Consider the following 25,598-nt stretch of genomic DNA (forward strand, 5'->3'; position numbering starts at 1 on the left):
GCTGACTGCAAGAAGGCAATCTTTAAAAAGTAACTACTCCTCCGTAGTTGCAGCCTTATAGCAGAGGATTTGTACACGACGAAACAAGCAGGGCAGGGTGGAAACTAGACATTTATTCTCTCAGTTTGGGATTTATAAATATATATCATTTTACTGTGTGTAATTCTCAGTGTTATGCTCTGAATTTTCTGTATTATTAACGTCAAACGTGATTTTGCTGCTGTCCTGATTTGCTTACTTCCTAATCTCCAAGTTAAATGTTTAGCACTACGTTTCACACATATACAACATATTAATAGATGATTAATTATTTGTATTTATATTTAAGGTTACATATTCTAAAACGAGCTAAAAAGGAATTACCTTTATATTTTGTAATAATCTAACCTTCTGAGTTTGGTTCGTAATTTTGTCTGATAGATTTGTTCTTTTGCTTCCACTGCTTAAGCAAATAGGAATATTATTATGTTTCTTTATGGACTGTCTTAGTTAAAATGAATTATTTTTGCTAAATATCTTAACCCATCTTCTGGTTGTTATTTTGTTTTTTCCAAGACAGCTGTTGCACTGAAAATAGAATATGCGGACGTTAGACTGTTAGACGCTCTTACTGCAACATTTTTCTTCTACATCTTCTAGTTTGGCACAAATTGATCTCAACACACTTTAAAATCTAGGATTTTTCTTTTAATATTCCAGGTGCAGTGACTCATCCAAACCTGGATTGATCATTTCCAACTTTTTACAACATATTAAGAGAAATCTCAGCTGACAGAAGAATAAAAATCATAATTATTGATAGATTTACTCTAAGCAGCAATGCCTCTATACTTTCTCATTGTTTAGGTCTCAAATAGATTTTTCTGGACTGTATTTATTTACCTCCATCAAGCCACTTCTTGGACATGTTTTCTTGTTTATTTCTAGCAATAATGCTGTGTGGGACTCGACATGGGATGAAGAAAGGCGTCCCTTAAGGTTCTTGTCCTGGTTTGGCCTGTGGCTGAGCATGAGATACTGATTACCGCATATACTGTGCATATACAGTGAAACTGTACCAAAAATGGAATAAAATGGGGGACTGCTGAGTGTGCCGATTACTTTGTTGTTGAAAGTTAACCTGAGGCAATTAAAAAGAAATGTTGCAAGTGTATTGATGAATTCACAGAAAGAATTGTGTGTTATTTTTGCAGTCTTTTTATATTTATAAGTATTATTATTAAGGACAATTTAGAATAATACATTAAACGTTCAAATCCCACCCATGCAAATAGTCAGGCCTTCTAAGAACATAATTTTTGTCTTTATCTGATATTAAATCAGACATTTCCTGTTTAACACAACTGGGTAACATATTTCCTAAATATGAGGCAGTGAGAAGAAAATGGTTATGTCTTTTCATGTGTGTATATAACTATTTAGTTTTAGCTTAGCATGAAATTATTTCTTAAAAGATTTATACACTATTAGACAAATTTTCACTCTTTAATTAAGGACGTTTTTACATCCAGCTGTTGACAAATGTTTAGAAATGTTATACTAGGACTGTGTGCAGGACTGTCATCCTAAAAAAAGTAAGAGATTATAATCCTTGAGTATAAATCACTTCATATTTATTTGGATACTGTTGTATAATTTTAAACTAATAAATAATACATTTAGTTAGAGCAGATTCCTCTTATATATTTAACTACTGGCAAACAAATAAATGTAGAAATGACTAGAAAAGAAAAGTTAAGATCTGGATAAGACAAAAACATTTATAGACATGATGTTGTTGTTATTGTTGTTGAGGGAGAGTGTATATTTATTTACTTAGGCTAACGTCTAATTATTTCTTTCTGTGTTATTAAGCATTTTCCAGTTAGTTTGTTTGTTTTTTAAAATTATATTTATTGATTTTTTTGGGAATACAAAACAAGTGACAATACATCTGACATAAGATTTACATTAAACAACCCGATCCCCAAAGCAAACAAATATACTTTGTATATATAATAGTAAAATAATAGAAAACAAATAAGTAGCATGCATATCAGAAAAACAAAGAGATAAAAAAAAATTGCATCATTTTCTTAATTTCCTTCAGAATGTCTCAGAAACTCAGTGGCTCAATACAATACATGATGCCTTCACCGACATTATTTGAGTTCCGGTAAAATGTTTATTTTAATTATTGTTTTTTTTTTTTTGTTTCAAAACGCTTACAGTCAAAATACACTAACTAGATTCTGTTAATGTTTCAATTCTTAGTCCTCTTCATGATGACTTAATTATAATTAACATTCTGGTGTGAGAATAACAGCGCTCCTCTGTCATCGTGATTTTTTTTTTTATTATTATTTCAAAATACTCCTTTCCTTGCACCACCTTGCCTCTGCTCGGGGTCATTTGTCGCATGTGGCTTTCCGTAGCGCCACGCTCGGTAGGTGGAGATCATCCACGCAAAGGCAAAGAGGTCAAGAGGAGGGGAGGGAAACCACGTGTGTTGAGCAGCACCACCATGCACAGCTCTGTCCTTCCTCTGTAGCCTTGCGTTTGTAAGCCGCTGCTACCCTTCGCATGTAGACTCCGGACCCGGTGTGAGCCTCAGAAGCGGATCGGTTCCGATTCTGCTTTTCGACTTACAACCACAGCGCACTGCCGAGAGCTGAAAGCTGCACGGAGAGAGGGGTGGGGGGAGTTTCTGGAGCCACACACTTGACTGCCTACCATGGTGAGCAAGACAGATGACATCCCGGCGTCAGTGCCCGACTGTAATCCGGTGGATCTCCAACGGGACGGAGCCCAGCAGGGCACTGGGACCAGTAAGGGCTGCCTGAAGGAGTCCTGCGGCTGTGGTGAGTCCTGCTGCAGACCGGCTGAGGTCATCAGGGATGCAGCGGTGCAACTGTGTTTAGTCACATCGTTATGGTTTTTTAAGTGCCTTCACTTCAGTGTATAAGAGTAAAGGGTAAATATGGGTCCACTCATCCTGAATGAGAAGCATCCCACGCTCTTGGTGATACCTAAACTTGCTTTGTTCTAACGTGATGTTATTTTAAATTAATTTAAATGGATGTGCTGTAGTCTAACATTGCTTTCAGACGTATGCTAGCTGGAGCTGGGGTTACTTTCCTGACCCCAAACAACTAGTTTCTGGTGTCTTGTGTCCAAAATACAAAGCGTCTGACACCCAGTTGTTAGACGGTAACCAAATCTATCAATGTCCATAAAATGACACTGCAGTTTATCGCAGTGACTGTCATGCACTTTCGTCTGACACCAACATTAAACCATGCTAACTCCAGCGCCACACAGTTAGCTTTCCCAGCTAGCATGCACTTTAGCTGCTGCTCTGTCCAAATCTTTTCAGACCAGAGAACCTGAAAACCTGCGCTAAAAAAAAAAAAGCCGGATATCTTGTGTTCAGACTTGAATCGATGGAGCAGCACATGATAAGCCAGTTCACCCCGACGCACATGTTCGGTAACAGCCGACTGAAGGTCACCTTCACTGGAGCCTCTCTCTGCCCACAGACACGCAGAGAGGGGCTCGGACACACGCCGAGTTTCGCGCTATGGGGGCCGTGTGTTGGGCAGTTTAATTGACAGGCGTGGTCCATCGTTATAACTTTGTTTAAAGTCGGGTTTTCCGGTGAGCCACTCGGCGGTTAGCGGCTACGCTCTGACCGGTGTTGTGTCGCAAAAAGCGCCGTTGCCGTAAAAAGACTTTCCTCACAAGAAGCACATTTAAAAGCATTCTTGTAAAGTAGTTATTACTGATGATACGCTAATATTTTTTTATGTACTTTAATTGATAACAGAACTATAAATAGTTTATTTTATAATGTTAGGTTGAGGCTGAAGTTGGTATACGATTCGACACTCCACTAAAGGACTATTGCACTGTTTTTAAGGGTTCTGGAGACTCTTTGATTAGCTATGCTTGAAAGATTTACTGCAAATCTTTTCTGGTTTTTCCGCACAGTTAAACAATTCTTTCAAATAGCATTTTTTAATGTTTAGAACAGAAATCTCTGAAGCGCAGCTTTGGGGACCTTGGAGGATTTCAGTGTGGCTCCAGTTTGCAATAGAAAAATTGTTCAAAATTAGATCAAGTAGTTGGTTTATAAGGGCACTTTTAAAAATGGTTTAGTAACAGGTTTTTTGAAACTGCATAAACTTCTGAAGAACACTGTATATGGTAATTTTTTATAAAACGGATTACAAATATTCAGCCAATTATTCAGGTTTTATTTAAAACTATACTAATTTTTAAGCCCAATAGTACTTATAACTTGTTTCACTTTAATTTTAATTTTAAAGAAAGTAGGACCACAAGCATAAATCAAATTTGTTAGCATTAATTTTTGTATTTAATTCTGATTGTGATCCACAGTAACTTGATTTTGGCCAGTGTGGGAAAAAGTTTGGACACTATTGACTTAAACCACTATTTATATCCCAAACTATTCATCCATTTGAGAAACCAAATGTCTTTTTTGGACATTTAGGACATATTAACCTTGTTGTAAACAGCAGGTTTCATACGAGTCAAACCTGGATGAAATGATTAAACACCAAATTCATACTCTTCAAAGCAATTTATTCTTAAGTTCTTTATTTTGTTTGGGAAAACACGTTCCTTTTGTGTTTCACAACTGGAAACAAACTGTGTTAGATTTTTTTTTTTTTAAATCAGCGTAATGGCCCTTTAATCAAACAACAAATCGGACACCAACTTCAGCGCTGCCGTACCGGGTGCTGATGACAGCAAAGTCGCGCTTTACGGCACAACACCTGGAAGCGGAAGCTCGCTGTTGCAGAAGTCATGGTGTGTGCGGCGAGAGGAGGAAAGGTTACGCTGAAAACACAGCAGGTGTCGCGTAAAAAGGTGAGTGCGGCGGAGGTCAAAAGTTGCCGTCTGGACTGTGAGCCGCTGCTGGAGGAGGATGTAGCTGATCTGAGCTCCGTCAGGTCAGACGGTGGAGTTTAAAAGCTGCAGAGCTTCAGGAGAAGGTGGTGCAGCCGGTGGTTCAACATGTGGAGAAGACACGGAATTGGCTCTGTCTGGGTGACAAGGTCCGATCAGCTGCTGCCGCATGAACTGGTTTCAGGACTGGATGATGAGTTGTCACTCACTGATCATCAGATTCACCATAAGGAAACTAAAATTAAAAGATTAAGCATAAGGCACCACTTTCATTTAGGAAGTTTTCTTCTTCTTAGTAGCTGGGATTTGCCCTCATCATGTCTTTCTAATCATGCAATCTAGTTATCTCTCATTTATATTTGTGAACAAATGTTTCTTGCTTTCAAATGGCCCTGCAGTTTGTGTTTGTTTGCATGAGACCTTAATCAGCTTCATGGCCTAATCATGTGTCAGAGAGGAGTTGTAACAGGAGCAGGCTCTCAGCGGGTGGCGCCACGGGCACATTAAGGTGAGGGTCACTTTCAGTGGCTCTAAAGAGCTTAAAGCTCTCGTGAGTGGAAGAGCGGCCCGGTTAATCCAGGAATCACTGACACCGTTGGCATCGATGCTTCAGTGCAAAAAGATCTGCCATTTTTAGTACTTTATAGTCATGATCTAATAACCATAAAAGCAACAATCATTGACTGCTGCTGAAATAATTATTGAAACTTAATAACACGTAGAATAAGTTTGCATATATTAGTCTTTCTTTTGTGTTCTTTATAGACCTACAAGTTGGTTAATTAGTCAGGCTATCAGCTCTGGTAGTGACAAGCCACTGGTAACTTGCTGACTATATTTAGAATAGCGTTGCCTTAATGCAAGGTATGAGGGTTATTTCTTTCAGCCAGCTGATTGACAGTGCACAGCAACAGGTGATGGAGAGGGAGACCAGTGCTTGCTTCTTATTTTTGATACCAATACTTTGTGATTAAGTTGAAATCATTCACCAGTCATAAACATTTAGGTATTTTGTAAATATATTTTTAATATTGTCTTATAAAACAATCAGTCTGTCCACCGTCTGGGTTTCTACACAGTCCTGAAAAAGATAGAAAAAGCTTTTAATCATTGTTCTTTTTGCCTGAAATAAGCATATGTGTTTAAGTTTCCAGACATTGTGACTTATTCTAGTTTGGGGTTTTTTTAAAGATAGAAATGGACATTTCTGGAAAAATGTTTTCTACTTTTCATAGATTTACATAAAACTTGTCTCTGACCAGTTTGGCTGTCTGTCTTTTGGTTTGAGGAGCCACATGGAAATACAAGCTCAATTTGAATTTTTTATCATTGTAACCCCTGTTACACTTTGCATCAGGGGTTATTTGGTTTTTACATTTAAAGCAGTCTAAAGCTGTTAAAATTTTACTGATTGAGGCCAAGTTATGACTGGAGAAATGTAAGTGTCAGATATTTTTTAATGGAGCTGATCAAAGTTAGGTCAGGTTACCACATCACCAAATCAGACTCCAGCTTCAGTGGTGCTTTTCATTATTTATCAAGCAGACAGATCACAAATCCTCATTACTGGATGAGGATTTGCAGGTTAAACACTTTGTACTCAAATGTTCAGGTTCTGAAGTTGAAGTCTGGATCTGGAACAGTGTATATTGTTTTAAGATAAAATATGTGTAGGAGCCCTGCAACTGTGTTCCTGTAAACAGAATTACAGAGAGGCCTTGTGGGCTGTTTTTTTTTCAGGGTTGTCAGGTTGGTTAATTTAGCTCTGGCAGCAGCCATGGTCCCGAAGTCAAGGGAACCATTGCTGTGAATGAGTGAGTTTGCTGTGAGCCTTCACTTGTTAGTGGAAACATGAGGCTGTTCTCGTCACATTGTGTCTAAGTTAAATCCGTGTTTTGTGGATTTCATTCCTTGACCTCACAGAACCCCTCCTCAGCCTCGAACAGTTTAGTTGTGTGGGGTCTGGTCGGCGTTCCCCTGACGGCTCGTTGCTCTGGTCCACAGAGCCTCTAAAATGAGAGGCTATTCTGGGTTTTGGTTTTGAATCGGTGTTTAAATCAGTGTAATTACGGTGTTCTGCATATCTGCGTCACAAAGAGCTACACAGATATCTCTTTAGAAGTAACATTAGATCCTGTCCCTTGATTTAAATGCAAATGCTTTAACTCTGTTAGTACATGTTTCCCTCAGTTATTAAACAACTTTATTCCTCCAGTTTGGAGCTTAATGGACTCAGATTTAAAGGGATTAGTCTTTGGGAATTTGTCCTGATTTGTTGACCTTGTTGCCTTTGATAAATGCTGCTACTGCTAACAAAATAAAATCACTTATGTTACATTTCCTATAAGGTGCCACCATGTTTTTGCAGGTAAATTAATTTTTTTCATTGTAATGAACAACTTATTGGGCAGTGAGTGGCAAAAGAATTATACAATCTTTACAAACACATGTACTCCTGCACTTTCTGCCCCCAAAATATTGGCCGACGCCAATTTTAGTGCTGATCCCTATCACACATGGAAGTGGCACAATTCAGATTTTTTTATGGGTGAAAAGATCATATGTGGGCCGTTCAGGCAGCCATGGAAAAAGTAGGATTTGTGTCATAATTCTTCAGTGTAATAGTAGCAACTGATGTAGTTAGAATAAATTGCAGATCACGTTTACTGTCATCTCCCATTTGGGTGGCAAATTTAGCATTTATCTAATAAAAAAAACAGCTACATGTGTATCAGTCTGTCTGATGTGGAGGTAGAAAAGCAGTGGGCCGAACACACGTCCCTGAGGAACATCTGTACACAGAGTAGAGGGATTACGTTACGTAAATTAATCCCAAACCATATCCTTGTATGTGTGTATATACAGTATGTATATATATATATGTTATAATAGTCTGGTTGAGACAATGCTCTGCTCTGGTACCGCATGAACACGGATCAAGCTACACTGTAACACTCGACACCGAGCCCTCAGCTGCTTCTAACGTATTAGCCGGTGTGACCTCTCTCAAGCTGTTGTGCTTGTTATTCAGAGCGTGCCTTCCTCCACCTTTTCAGCACATTCATAGCCAACCGGGGTCACCGTCCAGCTATGACGCCCCCCCTCCCCCCCTCCTCTCTGTCTTCAGTAACCCTGACACCGTTAAACTCAGCAACGAGCAAGGACGCGATTTGCTGGCAGCAGTTGTGTCCCTGTGAGGGAAAACAGTTGTCTGACAGACGCATAGTTGGCCTAATGTTTGTTTAATTTAATGCCGTGCTTCTTTTTGGTGATTTTGGGGAGGTTTTCGGGAAAGAAAGGTGCAGTTTGTGTATTTACAAGAAACAATGTCTTTAAATTTAGATGGTAAGTGAAATGCTAAGTTAGCAGCTAATTTAAATACTGACACCTTTTTCCTTTCCCCCCCCAAGGCCTCCTGGCTGAACTTCTAGCAGTGTTGCAACAGTGTTTGTCTGAACAGGCTGCAGCTGGAAATGCTGTTTCCAGATGAGCTGGTTACTTATTATTGCATTTTTGATATAATCATTTGTAGATACTTCTTCTTTTTTTTTTTTTTTTGGTCAAATTGTTAGTCGATGATTAAAAGTGAAATAAGTAATATTTATTTAGTTTTACTTCAGAAGCCCAGAGATAAAAATGTTTTCTTTAGTTTGTTGGCGCTTTCATAGTTTTTTTTAAATAAGGTGAACCGTGAGATTGTCCAGAGTCAGGCAGCTTGTGAGCTGAGATGGTTTCCTTGTCGTCTGATCAGCATAATGGCAGCACTGTGGAGTGTAAGAAGAAAAGAAACGGGGAGAGTTGGAGGATAAGAAATATCCAGCAGGTACAAGAAAAAAATTAGCTTAAAGAGTTCACCACATGGGAGCAGGTTTAATCTTTTGTGTGAAAAACAGGCACAGAAAGTATTGATTTCACAGTTTTCCAGAAAAAGGTGAATGAGAGGATGCTTCATACTTGACTCCATTGTCTAAAATGTGTCTTTGTATCTTTTCCTTTTACATCTTCCTTTCTTTCCTTCCCCTTTTCCTCCTTTCTTTCTTTTCTTGTGACCTTTCTTTGTTTTGTTCTCACCTTCTTTTTATTCTACATTCTTGCTTCCTTTCTTGTGTCCTTCCTTACTCTCTCTCCTTGGGTCTTCCATCCTTCTAGTGTCTTGCCTTTAGTAGATTAACTTTTATTATTTATATTTTAAGTTGAACACAATATACTGGGAAGTCTGGAAAAGCACAGAATAGTTCCTAAAAGACTGGAGGAATTGTGGAGGAGGTAGAAAGTTGCACGTCCATTAGAAGAATAGCTTTCATCGTGGTGCAAAAAACAAACAAAAACTGTTTCTGTTCCGTTTCTTTAATAGCAGGTCACAGCGCAGAGACAGCCATGGTGAACGGAGACGGCGCCCACACAGAGGAGGGAGAGTTGAAGCAGGACGGGAACAGCGAGGCGGACGGCGGCGAGGACCCCAACGAGCAGGAAGTGATAGTGATCCAGGACACGGGCTTCACCGTCAAGATCCAGGCGCCTGGAACAGAGCCGTTCGACCTGCAGGTACAGATTAGCTCCTCGAATAGATAAAACCAGCAGCCGTTGTGTGTTGGACAAGGACGGCGGCTTATTAAGGGAGTCTGAGCGGGTTCTAAGTAAAATACCTTTTCACAAACAACAGACGAAGTGATTAAGCCTACTTAAACTTCCTAATCTCTGTTGTTCGCCAGGTGTCCCCCCAGGAAATGGTGCAGGAAATCCACCAGGTGTTGATGGACCGGGAGGACACCTGCCACCGCACCTGCTTCTCCCTGCAGCTGGACGGGAACGTTCTGGACAACTTTGCCGAGCTCAAGTCCATCGAGGGCCTGCAGGAGGGATCGCTGCTCAAAGTGGTTGAAGGTGAACTTCTGAAAATCCATCAGGAACTTGACTTTAACTAGATACTCACCTTCTTCTTAACTCGTAATGTAAACTCAAATATACAGACACATTTAATAAATTAGAATATTATTGAGAAGTCAATTAATTTCACAAACATTTTCACTTAGTAAAACACATTATATCGATTTGTTCAAAATTTATGCAAGTCTTTGTTTCTGTTAGTTATGAGGATTTTCTGCTTACAGTTAATAAAAACATTTAAAATTTGAATATTACGTAAGACCAATCAAAAAAAAAACTTCAAAAGCAGAAATAAAGGCTTAATGAAACATGTGCTTAATTCCAGGTGAAGGTTGTTCTTCTCAAAAAGTATTTTTAATCTGACAAAGTAGACTCATCGGGACACTTACTCTAATTTACTGCATGTGTCTACTTAGTGTCATAACAAAGGCAGCCTGTAAGCAATTTTATTCTGACAATATTTTCAGTATTTTTATCCAGTATTTCCGGTAAATATTGTAAATATTCAACATGCATCTTGGTGCATGTTCACTGGGAAAGATTCAGTTCAAATACTTGAACGGTGGCCACAGATTAAATAACTCAAATATTCATAATTATGTAGTAAAATGGGTTGGAATAAAAGAAATCTATGCATTGGTGATTCTGAGGAACTTTTGCGTGTATTAGATGCAACATATTGACATGAAGGAAACGGAAATCATTAAAAAGCATAATGAAGTGTGAATCAACAGAGTACCGTTTCCCCACTAAACTCTGCTGCATTTCATCCCTCGTTCTGCAGAACCGTACACTGTGCGTGAAGCCCGCATTCATGTGCGGCACATCAGAGACCTGCTGAAAAGCCTGGACCCGTCAGACGCCTACAACGGCGTGGACTGCAACTCGCTGTCCTTCCTCAGCATCTTCACTGACGGAGACCTTGGAGGTATGATGCATTTGAAAGTTGGATAAAACTTTCTTGCCCGCTTTATTAAAGGGAGGAATTCCTCTCCACTGTTGCCGTATGCTTGTTTAGAATATAAGAAAGTCTGCAACTCATTGCAGTCGGCTCAGATTACATGGTTTATCAACTTGTAATCAGACGATGCGCATATTGATGAATTAACATCTTTATTCATACTAACATCTGGAGGTTTCTCCCTGTGTCTTAAGACAGTGGAAAGCGAAAGAAGAAGGGCACCGAGCTGGAGCAGATCGACTGCACCCCTCCAGAACACATCCTGCCTGGCAGCAAAGAGCGCCCCCTGGTGCCCCTCCAGCCACAGAATAAAGACTGGAAGGTTTCAATCTGCCTATGCTCCGCTCCGTCTCTTGTGACGACATAACCTGAGTTTGTCTCATTAGTCAGAAACCAAACATGCGTTTCTGTGACTCCATCGACAGCCCATGCAGTGCCTGAAGGTCCTGACCATGAGCGGCTGGAACCCTCCGCCTGGAAACAGGAAGATGCACGGAGACCTCATGTACCTGTACATTGTGACTGTGGAGGAGCGCCACGTTAGCATCACGGCCTCAACGCGAGGCTTCTACCTCAATCAGTGAGTCTGCTTTTCATTCTCCCAGATCCTTCAAGCTCCTCTGACTGAATGCTGCCAAGTCTATTGGTAAACAGTCTTTACTGCTTTGTTTTTGTGTAAGAACAAGAAAAGAAATTGTAGCCTGGACTATAAAGACTGCATCATTGCTTTGTAATTTATCTCCTATTTTTCAAGCCAATTTCTGTAAAACATTGTTTGTATAGTGTTTCAAATCGATTTGCTCCATAGGATTCAGAACAAGCTCAAGTTTCTGCCTCTGTTAATGACTTTCAGATCAACAACCTACACCTTCAACCCAAAACCAGCTAACCCCAGCTTCCTGAGCCACTCTCTGGTGGAGCTGCTGAGCCAGATCAGTCCTGCCTTCAAGAAGAACTTCACCTCGCTGCAAAAGAAAAGGTGATAACCTAGTTTTAATTTAGTATAAGGCTCCCATATTTCCTTCAAGCTCTATTGGTAATCGTTCTTGTGTGTTTTACGGTCCGTATTACTAGTAAAACAAGTTAAAACCTTTAGTCCTTTTCGCTCTTTGAAGTAATTGGAAGCAATTGCTCTGTTTAACTAAGGCAGGAGCGTCAGACTCATTTTCCTTTTGGGCCATATAAAAAAATATGAATGTTCTTAAAAGGGCTGCTTGTGCCAGAATGTATTGATAAAACCCATGGAACTGTTGAAATATCAATAAATAGCTGTTTGTTTCAGCATTCAATAAGAGCTTATTAAAATAAAATAATATGAAACACCTTTTCACAACAATAAGTCCATCCAGAACTTTGTGATTGTTTTTATGGTTTTTCTTGCAACCATAATCACAGATTTTGTGACGCTAATTTAGTAATATTTATAAGGAATTTTTATGATAGTTTCACTAATGTATTATGCAAAATGTGACTTTTTTTTTGTAATTGTCATGTCAATCACAAACTACAACTTGACATCAAGTAAGGCTGAGGCAGCTGTCTTTTAAAAACATTTTTTTTTTTTTTTTACCAATTTTGAGGAAAATTTGCCGTAAGATCAGAAACAAATGTGGAGATCTGAACTTTGCGGATTTGTGAAAAACTAGACGGACTTATTTGGAGACTTAGAGGGGCACATAAAAAAGCTACAGTGGGCCTGATTTGGCCCCCGGGCCTCGAGTTTGACCACTCGACTGCTTAGTGCTAGAAAATGGCGAGAAGGTGTAATATCATAGTTATTAGACAGAATATTTTTCTAAAACTCCACAATGAGTGGGAAACCGTACATAGAGCTAATAACGTCTACTAATTCAGATTAACATGGACATGTTGGAGAGGGTTAAATGTGTTAAAAGGAGCCAAACAGCTGAAAAATATAACCACTGGTTTTCCACTGCAGAGTGCAGAGACATCCGTTTGAGAGGATAGCCACGCCTTTCCAGGTGTACAGCTGGACGGCTCCGCAGGTCGATCATGCGATGGACTGCGTCAGAGCTGAGGACGCCTACACCTCCCGCCTTGGTTATGAGGAGCACATACCGGGACAGGTGGGTGTGGCGAAATTCATCTGTGGATGATGTCAGGAGCTTCCATGGCGTAAATGTGTGTTGGTTTGCTTTCAGACCAGAGATTGGAACGAGGAGTTGCAGACCACCAGGGAGCTGCCGCGGAAGAACCTACCTGAGCGACTACTGCGGGAGAGAGCCATTTTTAAGGTACTGCTGAGACTTCTTAGATGCTAGATGCAGGAGCAGCGTGTTTTCTGAATGTTTTTTTTTTTTCCTGCTACATAGGTCCACAGTGACTTTGCAGCTGCTGCCACTCGCGGGGCCATGGCAGTCATTGATGGCAATGTCATGGCGATCAACCCCGGCGAGGAAACGCGCATGCAGATGTTCATCTGGAACAACATCTTCTTCAGTCTGGGCTTCGACGTGCGGGACCACTATCGTGAGCTCGGTGGCGATGCTGCCGCCCATGCTGCGCCGACTAATGACTTGAACGGAGTACGTGCTTACGGGGCGGTGGATGTGGAGGGTCTCTACACCCTGGGGACTGTAGTAGTGGACTACAGAGGCTATAGAGTAACTGCACAGTCCATCATCCCAGGGATCCTGGAGCGAGAGCAGGAGCAGAGCGTCATCTACGGCTCCATTGATTTTGGAAAGACGGTTGTGTCTCATGGCAAATATCTGGAGCTGCTTGATAAAACCAGCAGGCCACTAAAGGTCAGAAACTGTCGTATTTGCTCTATTCAGTTTTATCAGATAAATGAATACATTCTCCAAATGGATGCAATCCCTTAAATTGTTTGTATATAAAGGTTTAATAGATAAAAAAAAAACATTTAAAAAATCTTCTTTTTTTTTTTAACTAGTCACCCATTTTTCCCTGTGCTTTTGTTAAGGCCATTACATTCTCCACAAGAACATACATTATGTTTTCTTTTATTCAAGGCTACAGGAAGAAGAACCAAATTCTTTCTCACTGCTGACATTTCACACTTCATACTCCTAGAAAATCTTAATGGTTTCCCAGCTTGGACATTAGAAAAGACTCTCTGCCACAATATGCACCAAGAACTCCCAAATCAGGGTTAAAAGAACAGAATGATGATGCTTCCCTTTGAGAGAACAAACCTATCTGTTCTTGTTCAGTATTTACTTGGAAGAAGAGTTATGCTATCTGCCTACGAGTTGCTCTCTCTGGCTAGTTGCCTACTGCCTGCTTTTTTCAGTTGCTTATTGTTTTTCTGCCTGGTTAGGTACTTCTTGTGTTTTTGGCTAACTGCTTATCTTTCTCTTGCTTTTTTGGGAAGCTAGGTATTACTTTTTTGTGTTCTGCTGTCTACCTATTTAGACACCTCTCTCCTGCTTTATTTGGCTAGCTATTTATCTCTTGTTTTTTTGTTAGCTATCTGTCTTGATTTTATTTTTCTCGCTAGCAATTTCTGTCTTCCTTTTTCAGCTAGTTGGCCATCTCTCGTTTTGTTCTGGCTATCTCTTGGCTATCAAAACTCGCCAACTCCAGTTGGTCGCACTCGCTAGCTATCTACCATTCCCTGGAACATTGCCTCTTTTTACCTCATAAATATGTTGCTACGTTTTACAAATTTATCCTAATATTTGTTCAACTTCCTTTAGAGTCTGGAAGGAAGTGGTAAACTGTATTGGCACTGAACTGTCCGTACATTTTCCTGCCTTTTTATTTGTATGCTCAGTTATTTAAGAAAAGGAAATAAATATCTAACTAAAATCTGTTTTCAACCTATATTGTTAACATTCATTTCAGTGGCTTATTATGGCTTATTAATATGTTTTTTTTTTCTCCTGTAAATTCCAGGTGCAGCAGCACAAAGTGTTGAATGAGAAGGAAGAATCAGTGGAGTTGTGCTCCTCCGTTGAATGCAAAGGCATTATTGGTAATGACGGCAGACACTACATCCTGGATCTTCTCCGAACCTTCCCTCCTGACTTGAACTTCCTGCCTGTGGATGGAGAGGAGCTGTCTGCAGAGAGCCAGCGTCAAGGTTTCCCCCGGCAACATCGTCATCGCTTGGCTTGTCTTCGCCAAGAGCTCATTGAGGCCTTTGTCGAGCACAGGTGGGCGTTGCTCTGCTTTTCTGGAGATTTTATGTCCCTGCCACTAAGATTTGAATCAAACTATTCATTTTGTTCCTCTTTAGATATCTTCTTTTTATGAAGATGGCAGCATTACAACTAATGCAGCAAAAGGCAAGCAAGGACTCTAGCAAAACAGACGTGCCCGCCATTACTGAGACCTCAGCGACAGATAGCGACGTTGATTCCACACAGACTGCTGCTGCACAAGCGTCGACAGATAGCACAGACCCGACAGACAACAGCACCTCTGTTGCCCCACAAATGGCACCTGAAAGTGAAGAAAGCTCTTCAAAGCCCACAACAAACGGGCCTGTAGATCCCACAGGCACCCAGAACGGGGAATGCAAAAGCCCACTGGAGGGTAAGGAGCTTGAGGAAAGTATTCCAGGATTAGCGCAGGCCAAAGAGCTGGCGGAGACCTTAGTGTCCGAAGATGGATCTGGTATGGGTACGTCTAGAATCATCCAGAACAATCTGGGGCCTGGACAAAGCAGCGAGAGCTACTCTGGTGGATGGTTTCATTGATTAAAAGCAAGGAGAACCAGACAGTAACTGGAGTTATTTCCGACTATAGCAGCAGAGTATTTTAAAAACGGATAAATGTAAACAGAATGCTGCTGTCCGCCTGATAAGCTGTCCCTGCTAATTGTCTGCCTACAGTTGGGGACGAGTTGACTGCTATCATCTCCAGCATGTGAACCCTGTGCAGTAGAATCTGACCCTAATGACCTAATCAGTGGTTGTGGTGCTTAACCCAAAGTGATTTGTGGTGGTGTTTTATTGAAACAGCCTGACCTAATCAGAGGTGTCTGTAGTGTAGCTCAACTGGTGGTGGTCCAGGAGTTAAACTATGGGTGTCAGTCCTCCACACTGTTGTCCTGCAGGTTTTAGATGAGTCTCTGCTCCCACACAGCTGATTCAAACAGTCCATCTATCTCCCTCAGCGTGTCAAACCTCTGCAGAGACCTGCTAATGAATCAAACATTTGATTCAGATGTGTTGAACCAGGGAAAGAAAGAAAACATGCAGGACACCAGCCGTGACGTAGCCATGTCTATAGTAAGCTGCAGTAAATGGATTTTTTTGACGTTTCAATCCGGATTGTTGTTTGTTAAATAAAACTGCAGCAGAAAAGCATCTGTTTCAGACAAAAAAAGGAAAAAGTCAGATTAAAGTGTCTATTTTAAACTTGTTATGGACATGGAAACTGAACGGTTCAGATAAGCTGTTGCAATTTCTTTTTTTCATTTTTGTTCATTTATTTAAATCTGCTGACAAACAGATCCCAAAAGCCGCGAGGTGGTCCTCAACGCCTGCAAGGCCGTGGGCTCCATCAGCAACACTTCGTTTGATATTCGCTTCAACCCTGACATCTTCTCCCCAGGTAAGCATGAAAACGAGACTGAACTGGTTAGAAAGGGACGTGCACTGGGAATCTAACCTGGTTAGTTTATGTAGCTGTAAAGAAACAACACTGATTTATAGATCCTTAGACTTTTAGTCCTGTATTCAAACTAAAAATGGATTTGAATTGATTTCCATTTGTAGTCTATTACGTGGTTTTAATCAGTATTTCATGAAGCTTTCTTGATATTATTTTTCTTTTTGCACACTGAGGTTGCTTTTTATCAACATTGTTTGGTACTGCACACATTTATTACCACAAAAACACAAATAACAACCTAATAATAGCACTCAGCCTTCATCCAATAGGCTGCTTTAGTAAAACAGTTACATAAAGGTGTGTAAACAAAGTCAATTATACTTTCATTCAGCCATATTTCTAATGTGTAAATAGGCTTCCTCGGTGAGCTTAACAAGAAAACCACTGGTATTTGCAGACCCAACACACAAACTTGGCAAACTTCATCACTTTTTAAATGTTTTTGTTTTTTGTCTTGAAATATAAAATATAGCAGTTCTAGTTGCAGGAAATACATGGCTTCTGTTTTTAAAATTTCTCAAAATATTACATTTAATCATCTCAGTTTAAAGCTTAAAACATTACCTTGAAAATTTTGTTCATAGGTTTACATTTTTTATGTAGTTGCATCTTAAATTTATATACTTATTTCTTCTATTGACTCTTATTTTGTCCAATAGATACTTCTTTGTATTTAATAAGGTCTGGCTTGGAAAACTTTGATTTCATTGCTAAGCTAAAGCCTTTTTATATGTAGATTACTTTGTAAAAGGCTGCAAAGTTGGGTAACTTCAGTGCAAAAGCAACTGAGCCAAACAACAACAAAAATGACCAGAGGTGGGTGTATTTCTCTTACTTAAAATAGAAGTTACAGGTCAGTTGTTTTTGTTATATCCTCTACTTCTTGTAGATGTAGGTTTTAAATCTGCATATAAATAGTTTAATCAGCCAGAATTAGAAGAGAACGATCACTTGTGTGAAGCTCGAACATGTTTTTTGAGTCCTCCCTGACCACCTCATGTTTCAGTAATCTTCACACCTCTTTCATTTAATGAATTCTCAACTAACGTAGTTGTGTGTGCGTCCGCTGTTGAATCAGGGGTACGTTTTCCAGAGGACACCTTAGAGGACGTCCAGAAGCAGAAGCAGCTCCTCAAAGACGCCGCTGCCTTCCTGGTCATCTGTCAGATCCCGTCTCTGGTCAGTGAGGGTCACTGGTTTCTTGTCTCTTGGTCACTTTGGTTTATTTTTGTTAAGTTTTAATGGCAGGCTTAAGAAGTCAGTTATAAAATGTGTTTTATTCTGTATTTAGTATTAACTAGTCTGGGATTAGCAAGCTTTTCACATATATTATGCATCAAAGTTGGTCCAGATCCCAAAAAAGTAGTGAAATAATCCTGTATTTCACTGCAGAAGAGAAATATAACTATCTTCACGTTGCTTTGTGATTAAAAGACTGTCCAGATAATAAAACTCAGCTTGATGAACTCAGTTTACTAGAATGTTATTAAACTTTCAGACAAATCTGGAAATTTGGGTCTGGAAATGTTTGAGTCGTTATTTGAACTGAATCTTGTTTAAATTTGGTGTGTGTGTGTTTTATCACCCAGGTTAAAGACTGTTTGGACCACAGCACTCTGCCCATGGATGGAGCCACGCTAACGGAGGCCTTGCACCAGAGAGGCATCAACGTCCGCTACTTAGGGACAGTTTTGGAGTTTGTGGACAAGACCCCGGCCAAAGACCAGCTCGAGCATTTCTACGTGAGTCCGATTCCACAATCATAAACATTTTCACCTCAGTTGTAGAGAATTATCGTGTTAAAATGTTGCACTTTTTCCCGTTTTATTTCAGAGAATAGGAATCGTTGAGCTGATCACAAGGTGTGCAAAACATATCTTCAGGACATACCTGCAGGTTTGTAACTTTTCACTCATTTTCTGTCTGCTTAGAGAGTTGATAAAATGCATCAATGTGAATACATTCATTTATGTCAATATATCAAAAATCAGTAAACGTGGATGATGAATTCTGTACACATTTAAAGAAGCAAAGACATCTATATTTGAAGGATTTAGTCTTTTACATTGATTTTAAGAATTATAAGAAAAACAGTAACTGGTAATAATAGTCAAGGGTGAATCACACCAAAATTCCTAATCACTAATTTAAATTAAATAGATTGCTGTGCTAATTTTCACTGTAGTTATGATGAGAAGTTTTATTAGGCAGAAACTGAATGTTCAGAATAGTTTCTAAGCCGATAGATTCAACATCATGTCACTGCCTTCTCCTACAAACGACAGCACTTTTTATGAGAGGAAAGCAGATGCTATTGAGTTTATGCAATATTTAGGCTACTCTGTGCAATAAAAGCCCAAAATAATCAGATAGATTTGCTCAAATATCACGCCAGAGAAAGCAAACAAATACGACTAGTGACTGATTTGGAAAGATAAGTAGAAAACCTTCAATACTCACTGAAATGACTTTCTGTTCAATTGCTTTAATGTTTTCTATCATAATGTTAAAATTGAGATTTTTGAAGCAAGATTCTAATTTCTTAACTTGTCTGACATGACATTCCTGCTCACAAACCACGTTTGCTTATTTTACACCTTTCTTGTGGAGAAAATGCAGAAGTTGCATCTACTCCTTTCCCCCAAAGAGAAGTAGGTCTTGGTTCTGAGCTCTGACCAAATGTTCACTCAGACTAGAAGGTTATCAGTCCTGACTCGGTTCAAGTCTTGGCAGTTCCTTTATATAGAAGAGGGAAACCTAAAGTGTCAACAAGCTGTTCTTGTACAGAAAATGTGGTAACTGAGGGTTAAAGTCAGATGTGAGAGCAGCAAACGCTCATGAAGTTATTTTGAAAGAAATCGAATGTTTTCTCCCCTGCAGGGTGTGGAGCTATCAGCTCTCTCTGCTGCAGTGAGCCACTTCCTCAACTGCTTCCTGAGCTCCTTCCCCGACGCCGTCGCTCACCTGCCTCCCGACGAGCTCGTGTCGCGTCGCAAAAGCCGCAAGCGTCGCAACAGGGTCCCCGGCGGCGGTGACAACACGGCGTGGGCCAGCCTGACGCCCAGCGAGTTGTGGAAGAACATCGCCACCGAGGCTCAGAGCTATTATCACTTCAAAATGCAGTGGTGGGTCTCCTATTTCAGCCATCAGCTCCTTTGGAGGCCTGCTGTATGCAAGCTGACTTGTTGATGCGTTTCCCTCTAGCGAGAATGTCGACCAGGTTGTGGAGAAATACGGCCTGCAGAAAACCACCCTGCTCAGAGAAATCTCAGTCAAAACTGGCATCCAGGTAACAGTCACGGTTCCTGCAAGTTGGGGAAGTTACACGTTGGATTTCAGGGTTTTCCAAGTCAGGATGAGTTTGGGAAAAGTACTTGAATTTCCTGACTTTTTTTCCTTAGTTGTCTGAATGTAGCATCCTTCCATCTAGTATTTCCAGCACATATAAATGTCATAAATTCACAGCAAACTCTAATGTCTTGTATTTTAAAATAAACGTTTAGAGCTGAGAAATGGACCCTTGGAAAAGTCAACTTGACTTGTAAAATGTTCTCTTACATTGGTTTTGATTAAAGAATCTGTTTTGCTTGATTTCCAGATCCTGTTGAAGGAGTATAATTTTGACAGCCGTCACAAGCCGGCCTTCACGGAGGAGGACATCTTGAATATTTTCCCCGTCGTTAAACACGTAAACCCCAAAGCCTCAGACGCCTTCCACTTCTTCCAGAGTGGCCAGGCTAAAGTTCAGCAAGGTGACGCTCTCCTGCCTCCCCTCAAACAAAATCTAGTACATTTTCTGAAACAAAGAAGATAAAGGCAGCTACTTTTATGCAAAACCTGTATTTAACATACATTTTTTCTTTTCAGGTTTTCTGAAAGAAGGTTGCGAACTGATCAATGAGGCTTTGAACCTCTTCAACAACGTTTATGGAGCCATGCACGTAGAGATCTGCGCCTGCCTACGCCTGCTGGCCCGCCTTAACTACATTATGGGAGACCACCCCGAGGTCAGCAAATAAATAAAATCCATGTTAACACTTTGTTTTGTTTCATTAAAGCTGTAGTTTACTCTCTTTTTTTTATTCCTCTGCAGGCTCTCAGCAACCAGCAAAAGGCAGTTCTGATGAGTGAAAGAGTCCTCGGCATCGAGCATCCCAACACAATCCAAGAATACGTGAGTTGTCATTCCCTTTTTAAATGTTTCACCAAACAAGTTGAGATTGTGAGCTGAGTGTTTCTTGCCCTTTCTGTCAGATGCATTTGGCTCTTTACTGCTTCGCCAACGGCCAGCTGTCTACCGCCCTGAAGCTGCTCTATCGGGCTCGTTACCTCATGTTGTTGGTGTGCGGGGAGGACCACCCAGAGATGGCGCTAATAGATGTAAGAGCATTTGTTGCTACATATCCAGAACCTTGCATTCAGTCTGAACTTGAGTGATTTTGACAGAAAGGAGAAAAATGTCAACCCTGAGATGTGAAAGTTGGTAGAGATTTACCCCCAAAATAATTGGGTTTCTGGTTGAAACTGTAATTCAACCAGAAAGTTTTTCTACAGTTTTGCACGGAATGAATTCACGTCACACTTTTCAGACTTTTAATTTGTGAAAAACATATTTAAAAGCAAGTTAGATAGAGACAGAATGAGGCATTTTGCTCACCAGTTTGTGTCGGCCTATTACACAAAATCTCAATAATATACATTAAAGTTTGTGGTTGTAATGTGACTAAATCACATAATTGAATTACATTCTTTTGGAGGCATTTAAACCCTAATCTCTCTCTTCTGGTTCTGTGTTTGCAGAGTAATATTGGGCTCGTGCTTCATGGAGTGATGGAGTATGATTTATCCCTGAGATTCCTGGAGAACGCTCTGACCATCAACACAAAGTATCACGGAGCTCGTTCCCTCAAAGTGGCTCTCAGGTGAGCAAAGACTTATTGCAGCAGTTCATGCAGAGAAAATGGATAATTATGTTTCTTGCGTAATTTTTTTTTTCTTTACTTTGCATTGTGTTTTTCAGCCATCATCTGGTTGCCAGGGTGTATGAGAGTAAGGCAGAGTTTCGCTCAGCTTTGCAGCATGAGAAAGAGGGGTACACCATTTACAAGAACCAGGTGGGTTCTGCAGAGGTTCACACGCTGGCCTTCACCCCTCCTGTCGAAGCGAGCGTCTTAATTCTGCGAATATTTCCCTCCTCCCAGATGGGCGAGGCTCATGAGAAGACCAAGGAGAGCTCAGACTACCTGAAGTATCTGACCCAGCAGGCTGTGGCTCTGCAGAGGACCATGAACGAGATCTACAAGAACGGCTCCAACGCCAGCATCATGCCGCTGAAGGTGAGTGCTCTGACTGCGACACTTTCTCTCCGTGGGTGGAGAAAATCTGCGTTACTGAAGCCCCCGTGTCGCCCTGTTTTTCCAGTTCACCGCACCCAGCATGGCCAGCATCCTGGAACAGCTCAACATCATCAACGGCATCATCTTTATTCCACTCAGGTAAAGTCAGAAAAGACGAGCCGAGACCACGGGGAAGTCTGTGTCTTGGGAAGAAATGAAGGAGAAATAAAACATTTAAAGAAAAACGTGACTATTAAGGCAAAACATTTTATTATGCTACATTGCTATAGTAAAATTAATCAATCTTATTGCATGTGGGATAAAACAGGTCCCCTGGTGAAGACTTTTTGTTCCTATTCCCAGCCTTCACTAAAAGCTAGACTGCTTTCTTTAGATGGAGTTAATGTAATTTTAATCCAAAATGAAAATACATTATAAATCGTTTGAGTTGCAAAGAGTGTAAATGTGCAGAATATTGTTGTGGAAGAGACATATTTAGTAATTAGTGACCCACATTTGCTGTTACTTACGCATTTTAATTTTTAGTTTTAACAGAACATTCACTGCAAACTTTTAATGGTTTTGAGACGTAGAACAGAAACAGGAGTGCTTGAGATGCCTGAATTTTCAAATTGAAGGCAAATATTTCATGTTAAATTCTCAGACGCGTACTTATCAGCCAAAGTTACGCCGCTTATTTAGCAATCTCTTTCTATATGATTAGCTTTATCAAACCCAATTGAGTGAACAACACATGCAGAAATAAGACTTGATGCCATGTTGGTGCACCTCAGGACGAGCATCAAATTGAACACCTCTTAAGAATAATTTGAATAAATAACATGGAAAAAAATCTTAAAGCAGGATGAATATAAACTAAATCTACTTGTATTTTTTTCCTTTGTAGTCAAAAGGATCTGGAGAACCTGAAGGCAGAGGTGCAGAGGCGGCAGCAGCTGCAGGAGCTGGGAAAGAGCGAGGAGCCCGCAGAGGGCAGCCCACTCGAGCTAGAAGACAAAATCCCTGTCGATTAACTTCCAGTAGCTCCAGGCACAGCTGCTTTCTGCTTAAAGAAAATAAGAGAGGAGGGAGGCTGTGACACAACAGCCAAGCGATGGAGCCTGTGGACCTGAAGACTAAGTAAATCAGCTTTGAAATAAACAGGGTGAGGGTGGGGTCAGAGAAGTCCTGGGAAGAAAAACCGTATGGACTGTAGGACAAACGAATGCAGAACAGGGGCTTCCTACAAAGTAGGAGAGGGAGGGAGCAGAAATTACAAATGACATAGATTCAGTGTAAAGGTGCAATCAGAATAAAACTGGGCTCACGTAAGACGTCCCTGAAAAGTGTCGGCTGCTTAGACAAATTACATTTGAAAAGAATGGCTGCAGCTGGAGAACAAGAATGACCATGACATTATGTACCAGAGCCTTATCTGCCATATCATCACCCCGAAACGATGCTTCTTTTAAGACGCCTCAAAGGTGCTTCGAATGAAACGGCACCGCGCCTGCCCCAGAACTCAGGGCGTGTTACCACTGTGCACGAACAGACCCGAATAAAGGCAGTAAACCAGAGATTTGTTTCCAACGGGGGCCGCAGAATGTAAACTCCCATCTTTGCACCTTCTTTAAGTCACTTTGTAGCAATCAGAGTTCCTCCGTAAACCTCCCCGATCAGTCATGGGTTTAATTTCTTCTGTCGTTTGTACGTGCTACGTCCCAGGATGGGCGCTTTGAACCGATCAATTCATTTGTGTTAATTTGGTGGGTTTTTTTTGTTTGGGTTTTGTTTGTATGTTTTTAATGTGTGTTGATCATCAGTAAATTTAAGCCATGTTTGTTTTATGGAAAATGTATAGAAATGGGGACAGGGGAGAGATGTATAAATCTTGATTGGATCTAGGCAGGTACTTGGTGTTAAGGGAAATCACAGATCTCAAATACGTCCACTTTAAGCCGTAGATGTATCCAGATATATATATATATATATAAATATATACTAGCTGTGTTCAATCTTTTATTTTTACATTCAAACAAGATAGAATATACATGCATGTGTGTTTGACGGTGTGCGTCTGTGTGTAGTCTGACGGGAAAATCTGCCGAGCAGGACTGTTTGCTTTCCAAATGTTTTATACCTCCGCACACGTGAAAGCTGTTCAAACGCTGATGCATATTTTCTTAAAACATTCATGGCCACCGATGTTGTAAATCTGCTTACGTATGAAGTTGGTTGCTCTACTTATCACCGCACAAGCTCTCACTTTTGGACTGTTTTTTTTTTTTTTTGCTTTTATTTTGTTCTGGCTTTCGGAGATTTAAAAACTAGCCAAGGTTTAGCGGCACTTCTCTTGTGCAACTGCATGACCAAAAGTGGGCAGAGAGCAGGTATGATGAAAAAAAGACTGATAAAAAAATCTGTTTGTATACATGCAATGTTTCCCATCTATTGTAATTTCCTTACATTGTTGCAGTGTGTAGATGTGTGATTAAAGCAATAGAGAGGGGATGCTGGAGTTTTTGATTGTTTGTAGAGAATGTTTTTGTACATGGCACAAAACATGCAAAATGGACTGAGTTTAAGATAAGCTTGTTCAGAAGTAAACGTCAAGCTCTTCACAATGAATCCTTTCTCCTAAAACTTGTCACAGCAGTTGCAGAGCCTGTACGTGCCTCTTGTTTATGTTCTTGAATTGAACTTGGGTCATGGTGGGTGAACCTTAGCAGAACATAAAACTAACATTTCCCTCTTTTGGTTTTCTGGCTGTTTTGAATTAGTTTTAACTTGAAGTTGACTTTGTCCGTGTACTTTGTCGACAGTAACACCAACATTGTCCACATAGGGGCGCCAAACGTCCTTTTGTTATTTTGTGGGAATAATAAAAACTAAAAATGTGCTGCAGGTGCACAAAGGCATTGTTTCTTTTTACAGAACATGATGGATGAGTTTGAGTATCAATTGATTTTTATCAGCATTGCACTACAAATCCATACAGAAAACACCAGATAGGAATAAACTGTAATCTGGCACTTAAAAAAAAAACAAAACATATATGCCATCACTTGGCCTGAATTGGAAATCATGTGTGGATAACGAGTCTTTGACTACTATGTCCAAGCTGTTTCGAAATATTCAGCATAAAAAGAAAATATTGAAAAAAAGACCTTTTCTGAATAATTTTTCTCTGTCAATGAAAGCTTTTCTGAACGTGTAGTGGCTGAATCCACGCTCCCTGGCTGTGTGTCTGGTATTTATGTGATGCTATTTACATACTAACCTAATTTTTTTTTTTTGGTCTGACTTCTTTTATAATAAATAAAATAATTTAGCTAAAATTTTGCTTGGAGTTTCTTGCACCGTCTTATATCAGTACCCATGTATTTTACTTGTAGCAGCTGAATAAATTGTTTTACTGAGATGAGATCTACACTTGTAAAAATGAAACACTTTGGCAGAGTTTCTTTTTATTTTAATAATTACATTTGGGTTTTTTTCAGTGTTCAATTTAAGAGTATTTAATTTGTAGCAAAACTTTTCAATTATAATTCTGAGAAATGTGTAGAAACTCAGGTTTTATTTGTTAGTTGATATATATTTATCTGGTGTAATAAGTACTTCTGTAATATGCAAGGAGGGCAAATCTTGTTAAAGAAATGGAAAACAAGTAATTATTTCAGGAATCTTGTTAAAACTTAAGGAAATGTGAACCAGCTCTATGATACAAGACTAAAAATGTAGTCCAGAAAATCAAATTGAAAAATATAGGTTAGAATTAATCAGTTAAGAATAAATGAAAACAAGTAGGAAATAGTAACACTCACTTGTAAAACACAAAACATTAACAAACTCAAATAGGAAAGCAGTAGGTGACCCTTTCATGCCAACTTAGA

At 40.0% G+C, this 25,598-nt stretch overlaps 1 protein-coding gene across 4 annotated transcripts; it reads left to right on the forward strand.

Moving 5' to 3' along the window:
* Window positions 1-2,266: 2,266 nt before the first annotated feature.
* Window positions 2,267-24,605, forward strand: cluh (clustered mitochondria homolog). Of its 4 annotated transcripts, none has more exons than XM_023351152.1 (27): window positions 2,267-2,840; window positions 9,272-9,459; window positions 9,627-9,798; window positions 10,586-10,729; window positions 10,957-11,084; window positions 11,188-11,342; window positions 11,616-11,741; window positions 12,702-12,849; window positions 12,925-13,017; window positions 13,096-13,530; window positions 14,645-14,904; window positions 14,988-15,373; window positions 16,208-16,309; window positions 17,448-17,548; window positions 17,959-18,111; window positions 18,203-18,265; window positions 19,250-19,494; window positions 19,574-19,658; window positions 19,968-20,121; window positions 20,237-20,376; window positions 20,463-20,543; window positions 20,624-20,749; window positions 21,170-21,291; window positions 21,390-21,483; window positions 21,571-21,705; window positions 21,791-21,864; window positions 22,613-24,605. In XM_023351152.1, exons 1-27 carry the CDS (start codon window positions 2,714-2,716, stop codon window positions 22,737-22,739), a joined length of 4,164 nt encoding a protein of 1,387 aa, XP_023206920.1. In that variant the 5' UTR covers window positions 2,267-2,713; the 3' UTR covers window positions 22,740-24,605. The 4 variants fall into 4 exon arrangements, with proteins under 4 accessions (XP_023206920.1, XP_014325000.1, XP_023206921.1 ...); XM_014469514.2 differs by having other exon boundaries at window positions 2,268-2,840; window positions 9,269-9,459; XM_023351153.1 differs by having other exon boundaries at window positions 2,269-2,840; window positions 9,269-9,459; window positions 14,988-15,286.
* The last annotated feature ends 993 nt before the right edge of the window (window positions 24,606-25,598 follow it).

Source organism: Xiphophorus maculatus, chromosome 18 (genome assembly GCF_002775205.1).
Source record: "Xiphophorus maculatus strain JP 163 A chromosome 18, X_maculatus-5.0-male, whole genome shotgun sequence".
NCBI classification, from domain to species: domain Eukaryota; kingdom Metazoa; phylum Chordata; class Actinopteri; order Cyprinodontiformes; family Poeciliidae; genus Xiphophorus; species Xiphophorus maculatus.